General features: G+C 44.3%; 2 protein-coding genes across 2 annotated transcripts in view; both read right to left on the bottom strand.

The window, feature by feature from the left end:
- LOC113828339 (cytochrome c oxidase subunit 6C-1) overlaps positions 1–7500 on the bottom strand; it is a 287402-nt gene that overhangs the window by 194623 nt on the left and 85279 nt on the right. The gene's annotated exons all lie outside the window — the stretch shown is intronic.
- On the bottom strand, positions 806–2968 carry LOC113823820 (autotransporter adhesin BpaC-like). Its single transcript, XM_070137096.1, has 2 exons — positions 1608–2968; positions 806–929 (listed from the first exon to the last, which is right to left on the bottom strand). Exons 1-2 carry the CDS (start codon positions 2966–2968, stop codon positions 806–808), a joined length of 1485 nt encoding a protein of 494 aa, XP_069993197.1.

The raw sequence follows: 7500 nt of genomic DNA, 5'->3' as shown, positions 1-7500 counted from the left end.
TTCATATTAGCTTTTCATTTTTTTTTATGGACAGAAAAAAACTTTTATTTTCTCTATTGTCCTTATTAAAGAGAGAAAAAAAATCTATTCTATATTTCTTTTCAGTAATTTTTGTTCCATTGATTTTTTATTTTATTTTCCTTTGCATTACATTCTTACGAATAATAGTATAACATTGATATGGAAGATTTTAAACGATTTATCATATTTTCATCTATCTTTCTGATGTTTATACGTAAAGGAATAAAAGAGAGAAACAGTGGAAATACTGATAAAGATTTCGATTATAATAGCAATTGCGATAGTAACTATAGTACTGTAGTGGTAATGATAATGGTAACCATAATAATGATTATTGATAGTAATAGTAAAGATAATGATGATGGTGGTGGTGATGATGATGATGATGGTGGTGGTAGTAATGTGATGATGTTGGTGGTGGTGATGATGATGATGATGATTGATGATAATTATTGGTGATGGTGATGATGATTGATGATTGATGATTGATGATTGATGATGATGATGATGATAAAACAAATGCAAAGAAGAAGAAGAAGTCAGAGAGTTTATTTGAAAATAGAACAGTGGAATAAAACAATAAGACGGTTTATTTTTGCAAGACCAAGAAAAGCTTTTTCGTTGTTGCATATAGACGCTTATATACTGCGTTGTGTTGACATTAAGAATTGTGTGTCTATATGTATGTGTATGTTTATACATGTAGATATATATGTATATATTTGTACATAAATAGATATGATTTTATTTGTATAGATATGTACAAATTATGTTCAATTCGACGTCACATTTTTCGCATTGTTCCATGGCCTCCCAGAGAGTAACTCGCAAACCCACTGGGAGCCCTGGACCCCAGGTTGGGAGCCCTGGACCCCAGGTTGGGAGCCCGGGACCCCAGGTTGGGAGCCCTGGACCCCAGGTTGGGAGCCCTGGACCCCAGGTTGGGAGCCCTGGACCCCAGGTTGGGAGCCCTGGACCCCAGGTTGGGAGCCCTGGACCCCAGGTTGGGAGCCCTGGACCCCAGGTTGGGAGCCCTGGACCCCAGGTTGGGAGCCCTGGACCCCAGGTTGGGAGCCCTGGACCCCAGGTTGGGAGCCCTGGACCCCAGGTTGGGAGCCCTGGACCCCAGGTTGGGAGCCCTGGACCCCAGGTTGGGAGCCCTGGACCCCAGGTTGGGAGCCCTGGACCCCAGGTTGGGAGCCCTGGACCCCAGGTTGGGAGCCCTGGACCCCAGGTTGGGAGCCCTGGACCCCAGGTTGGGAGCCCTGGACCCCAGGTTGGGAGCCCTGGACCCCAGGTTGGGAGCCCTGGACCCCAGGTTAGGAGCCCTGGACCCCAGGTTGGGAGCCCTGGACCCCAGGTTGGGAGCCCTGGACCCCAGGTTGGGAGCCCTGGACCCCAGGTTGGGAGCCCTGGACCCCAGGTTGGGAGCCCTGGACCCCAGGTTGGGAGCCCTGGACCCCAGGTTGGGAGCCCTGGACCCCAGGTTGGGAGCCCTGGACCCCAGGTTGGGAGCCCTGGACCCCAGGTTGGGAGCCCTGGACCCCAGGTTGGGAGCCCTGGACCCCAGGTTGGGAGCCATGGACCCCAGGTTGGGAGCCCTGGACCCCAGGTTAGGAGCCCTGGACCCCAGGTTGGGAGCCATGGAGCCCAGGTTAGGAGCCATGGACCCCAGGTTAGGAGCCCTGGACCCCAGGTTGGGAGCCCTGGACCCCAGGTTGGGAGCCCTGGATCCCAGGTTGGGAGCCATGGACCCCAGGTTGGGATCCATGGACCCCAGGTTGGGAGCCCTGGACCCCAGGTTAGGAGCCCTGGACCCCAGGTTGGGAGCCATGGAGCCCAGGTTAGGAGCCATGGACCTCAGGTTAGGAGCCATGGACCCCAGGTTGGGAGCCATGGACCCCAGGTTAGGAGCCCTGGACCCCAGGTTGGGAGCCATGGAGCCCAGGTTAGGAGCCATGGACCTCAGGTTAGGAGCCATGAACCCCAGGTTGGGAGCCATGGACCCCTGGTTAGGAGCCCTGGACCCCAGGTTGGGAGCCATGGAGCCCAGGTTAGGAGTCATGGACCTCAGGTTAGGAGCCCTGGACCCCAGGTTGGGAGCCATGGACCCCAGGTTAGGAGCCATGGACCTCAGGTTGGGAGCCATGGACCCCAGGTTGGGAGCCATGGACCCCAGGTTAGGAGCCATGGACCCCAGGTTGGGAGCCATGGACCCCAGGTTAGGAGCCATGGACCTCAGGTTGGGAGCCATGGACCCCAGGTTGGGAGCCATGGACCCCAGGTTAGGAGCCATGGACCCCAGGTTGGGAGCCATGGAGCCCAGGTTAGGAGCCATGGACCTCAGGTTGGGAGCCATGGACTCCAGGTTAGGAGCCATGGACCTCAGGTTGGGAGCCCTGGACCCCAGGTTGGGAGCCATGGACCCCAGGTTGGGAGCCATGGACCCCAGGTTAGGAGCCATGGACCCCAGGTTAGGAGCCATGGACCCCAGGTTGGGAGCCATGGACCCCAGGTTGGGAGCCATGGACCCCAGGTTGGGAGCCATGGACCCCAGGTTGGGAGCCATGGACCCCAGGTTAGGAGCCATGGACCCCAGGTTGGGAGCCATGGACCCCAGGTTGGGAGCCATGGACCCCAGGTTGGGAGCCATGGACCCCAGGTTAGGAGCCATGGACCCCAGGTTGGGAGCCATGGACCCCAGGTTGGGAGCCATGGACCCCAGGTTAGGAGCCATGGACCCCAGGTTAGGAGCCATGGACCTCAGGTTGGGAGCCCTGGACCCCAGGTTGGGAGCCATGGACCCCAGGTTAGGAGCCATGGAGCCCAGGTTGGGAGCCATAGACCCCAGGTTAGGAGCCATGGAGCCCAGGTTAGGAGCCATGGAGCCCAGGTTAGGAGCCATGGAGCCCAGGTTAGGAGCCATGGAGCCCAGGTTAGGAGCCATGGAGCCCAGGTTAGGAACCCCTGGTATAAACTACCGTCTTTTTCGTCATCGTCTTCGTCGTTTTCCTCGTCCTTCTCGTTCATGTTTCCTCTCTCTCTCTAATGTTTAATGGTTTAGTAAGAAATTTTCATTCCCACGATATGAAAAATAGTCACTTTAGATGTGAATTGAAAATCGTTCTTTTTCGCAACTCGTGAGTGAACTATATTTTCCCATAGTCTTGCTGGGTTTATCATCTTTCGTTTATTTCAATATTATTTTCTTTCAAATAATCAAAGCAATAATTTAGCCTCATCCTGATCTTGCTGACGTTATAATAATGTATTTCATCTCTTTGATAGTGCAATTTCATGGCAGATTTTGGATAATTTTCTCTTTTAAACCATGATTGCGTTTTTTTTTTTTCGTTATCATTATATATTTTTTTTTTGAGTTCCTATCTAAATAAGATATACACGTGATATCCCAATATACAATTTATACAACGCCATGATGCCGAATACAATTTTTTTTGTATATTCAATCGCATATTCAATTTCCTAAAACGAATCACATATTAAAAAAAAAAAAAAAAAAAAAAAAAATTTACAGCACCTGAAAAAAGGATAATTATAACCTTCCTTCATTAATAAATTCATGTGAAATTGAGATGAGCCTTTTGGATTATGAAATGATATATTATTTGATATTAGAGATAATAAATAATCGAGACTGGGCGGGGGAGGGGGGTGTCCTGCTTACGGGTGGGCGGGGGGCGGGTGAAGAGGGAGAAGAGGGAGACGAAAGAAAGAGGGAAATAAGGGAGAGGGTAGGAGAGAGCGTGGGAGGGGGTGGGGGAGATGGAGTGGGAATAAGAAGGGGGGAGAAGGGGAGGGAGAAGGGGGGGAAGAGGGAGAAGGAGAGGAGAGGGAGAAGGAGTAGGAATAAGAGGGGGAGGAGGGGAGGGAGAAGGAGTGGGAGAGGGAAAAGGAAAAGGAAAAGGTGAAGAAATAGAAGGATTGGGGAAGAGTGGACCGAGAGAGGAATAGGGAATGGACGAAGTAGAGGACGAAGGAAAGGGAGAAAGCAAGTAAGAGGAAAGAGAGACAGCGAGAAAGCGAAAGGGAAAGAAAGAGAGAGAGAGAGAGAGAAAGATAAAGAAAGAGAGCGAAAGAGAAAGAAAGAGAGAGAGAAAGAAAGAAAGATAGAGAAAGAAAGCGAAAGAGAAAGAAAGAGAGAGAAAAAATAGAGATAAAGATAGATAGATAGATAAAGAGACAGAGATAGAAATAGAGAAAGAGAATAAAAACACAACATATCACATATCCAACATATCATGTATACCATACCCACCTAGCATGGCATTTATACTACACCCCTTATTGAGCATATACCCCCCAAAAATATACGAAAAATATACGTTATACACATCATTAGTATACGTGTTATTATACTCTGATATGGATTACCAGCGCCATCTCGTGACTGGATCCTTAATTAAAATGGAGCGTAGTAATTGAATTTCCTAAAATGATCAGCAAAGTCCTTCATTAAAGTGATGAAGAATAATTAAATTCTTAAATAAAATATATAATACGCGTCACAAGGTTTTTTTTTTTCGTTTTTTAATCCTTTTTTTCTTTTCTTTTGTTAATTATCTTTAATACATTAACTTGTATTACAATCCCTCGGCGTAACAAGAAATTATTATTTTTCTTATCTCTCTTAAAATAAAAAATAAAAACTAAACAAAACAAAAAAATGTATTTTTCAGCCGCGCTGTAATTTACTTCTATCGTACATCTGGCAACCCGTCTCCCGTTATTGATATCGTTTCATGATACCATTTTATCTTTAAAGAAAAAAATAATAAAATCTATTGACATAATCTTCCTTTTCTTTCTATTTGTTGATTGACCCACGTGCATAATTCTGTTCTATTTATCAATTTACATATTTATATTTATTAATTCGCGTGTTATGAATGCTATCCTCTCTTATTGATGCATTTTCTCTCCAACTTTTACAATTCTTGCCTTTAAAATAGATTCCCCTAATTCCCGTTTTCTATGTGCATTCACAACTCGAAGTTCTCCCCCGATCACAACACGGTGTAGAGGTGTTCTTAAAGGTGTTGTGTCAAGAAAGGAAAGAGAAGGAGAGAAACCCAAGGCGCTATCTTGCGCATTCCTCTTCCTCACTTCGACCTTCTCTTCCCTCTTCCTCTCTCTTTCTCTTTCTTTCCCTCCGCCTTCTCTCTCTCTCTTTTTTCCCCTTCTCTCCATATGTCTCTCTGTCTCTGTCTCTTTGTCTTTTCTTCCACCCCCCGCCTTCTCTCTCTCTCTTTCTTCCCCCTCTCTCCCTATGTCTCTCTTTCTCACCCCCCCTCTCACTCTCTTTGTCTCCTTCCCTCCTTCCCCCTCTCTATGTATCTCTCTCTCTCTTTCTCTCTCTCTCTTTCTCTCCCTCCCTCCTTCGCCCTCTCTATGTATCTCTCTCTCTCTTCTCTTCCGTTTGCAGCAAAATTGAAAGAAAATACTATCAAATCCTCCCGTGTCATTTTCCCTTTTCAATCAGTGACACTTTCTACTCGAAATCCTAAAATAATGTTTTTTTTCCATGTCTGTATAAGAGAATATATTAAGTCTATATATCAGTATTTAGCTACCATACCATATCATGCTCCTTAGTTATTTCCATGGATAAATGTGATCATTCCTTTCAATAAATATCAAACAAACACACGGGTCGTTTTATGGAAGCAATGTGTATCATATCAAGTGTCATTTCTACTGATTTAAAATCTCGTAGAAAAAAAATGAATAAGCGTTCTTATCTCCCATAGCGTATTTTTATCGGTCTCATATCTGTTGTCCTGCTCTTTGGGTTTCAGATAAGGTTTTGATTACTATTACCTCTAGTTTTAGAAGGCTATTGTAAATACTGAAGCTGTTGTTTCACGTGGAGGGAGGGAGAGATATCTCTCATATGTAGTGAAGTTACTCATTGATTCACACTGAATGACATTCACCTGATATTGTGCAAATAAAATGTACTTTTTTTGACATTCACCTGATATTGTGCAAACAAAATGTACTTTTTTGACTTTCACCTGATATTGTGCAAATAAAATGTACTTTTTTGACATTCACCTGATATTGTTCAAATAAAATGTACTTTTTTGACTTTCACCTGATATTGTGCAAATAAAATGTACTTTTTTGACTTTCACCTGATATTGTGCAAATAAAATGTACTTTTTTGACATTAACCTGATATTGTGCAAATAAAGTGTACTTTTTTGACTTTCACCTGATATTGTGCAATTAAAATGTACTTTTTTGACATTCACCTGATATTGTGCAAATAAAATGTACTTTTTTGACATTCACCTGATATTGTGCAAATAAAATGTACTTTTTTGACATTCACCTGATATTGTGCAATTAAAATGTACTTTTTAAAAATGAGAAAGGGTTAAATGTAGAATGTTAGATCTACATTCACGAGCATAAGTTCTCCTGTTTTCCTAACCTGGTTTATGGTTCTCCGAGTCGCCCACAGATGGCGGGGCGATCGTTGTGTCTATTAGAAAAGAGGGATGAGGAAAGGAGGGGATAATAAAACAGGATAAGGAAACAGGATACGGTCGGGAAAGAACCTAGTGTCAGTGGTTATAAAGTAAGTATTGGGTGTTCTCTGGTCACTATCATTATCTTTCATTATTTTTCATTCTCCATTGTTTGTTGGATTCTCTCTCTCTCTCTTTCTCTCACTCTCCTTCCCTCCCTCTCGCTCTCTCAGGAGAATGAATGACACATGATATATAAATACACGCTATATAGTGCGGGACATAAAAATAAAAACCCGATAAAGTAATAGATGTTATAATTACCAAATTTCACCAGTCAACATCCTTTTCCAAAAATTGTCGGAAATGTGAGAGTTCCATGTCCTAATTTCTAGTAATTCTATTTCTAAAACATGAGACTGCTAAATAACAGAGGTTCATATAACAAATATGAAAAGAGATACCAAATGTTATATTAATACTCAGGAACAAACATCTGCAAAAAAATAGATCTAAATTTATCATACCTCAGGCCTTACATTACTATGCAAAGGAAGTGAAAATATGCCTTAGATAATGTAGTCCTCTATAGGAATCAGAGGGAGGGAGTGAGAGAGAGAGAGAGAGAGAGAGAGAGAGAGAGAGAGAGAGAGAGAGAGAGAGAGAGAGAGAGAGAGAGAGAGAGAGAATGAGAGAAACATACAGAGAGAGAGAGAGAGAGAAAGGCTCTCCCACTAATCAATCTTGTTATCCCTCCATCCCTTTTCCTCCCCATTCCCTGCCTTCCCCCTCTCCCTGCCCTTACACCTCCCTATTCCCTCTTTCTTCCTCGCCTATACTGTGGACGCGTCGAAAACTGCCATCTAGTGGCGACGCGCAGAATCACGTGTCGGGCTGTGAGTGTTGGCGGACTTTTCCTCGCGAGTGTACACATGTTAATAAAATGTGTCGTGTTTTTTAATAGTTGTGGAGAAATAATGTC

The sequence above is a fragment of the Penaeus vannamei genome, chromosome 2 (assembly GCF_042767895.1).
Source record: "Penaeus vannamei isolate JL-2024 chromosome 2, ASM4276789v1, whole genome shotgun sequence".
Taxonomy (NCBI): Eukaryota; Metazoa; Arthropoda; class Malacostraca; order Decapoda; family Penaeidae; genus Penaeus; species Penaeus vannamei.
The sequence above is the reverse complement of the archived record's forward strand: the minus strand, read 5'-3'. Positions and strand labels throughout refer to the sequence as shown.

What these genes read in the sequence shown, in the direction of transcription:
- LOC113823820 (XM_070137096.1), bottom strand. Translation starts at nt 2,968, where the DNA reads ATGGCTCCTAACCTGGGCTCCATGGCTCCTAACCTGGGCTCCATGGCT. An exon ending in TCCAGGGCTCCCAACCTGGG is followed by an intron (nt 930 to 1,607) that starts GTCCATGGCTCC and finishes CCTGGGGTCCAG; the next exon opens with GGCTCCCAACCTGGGGTCCC.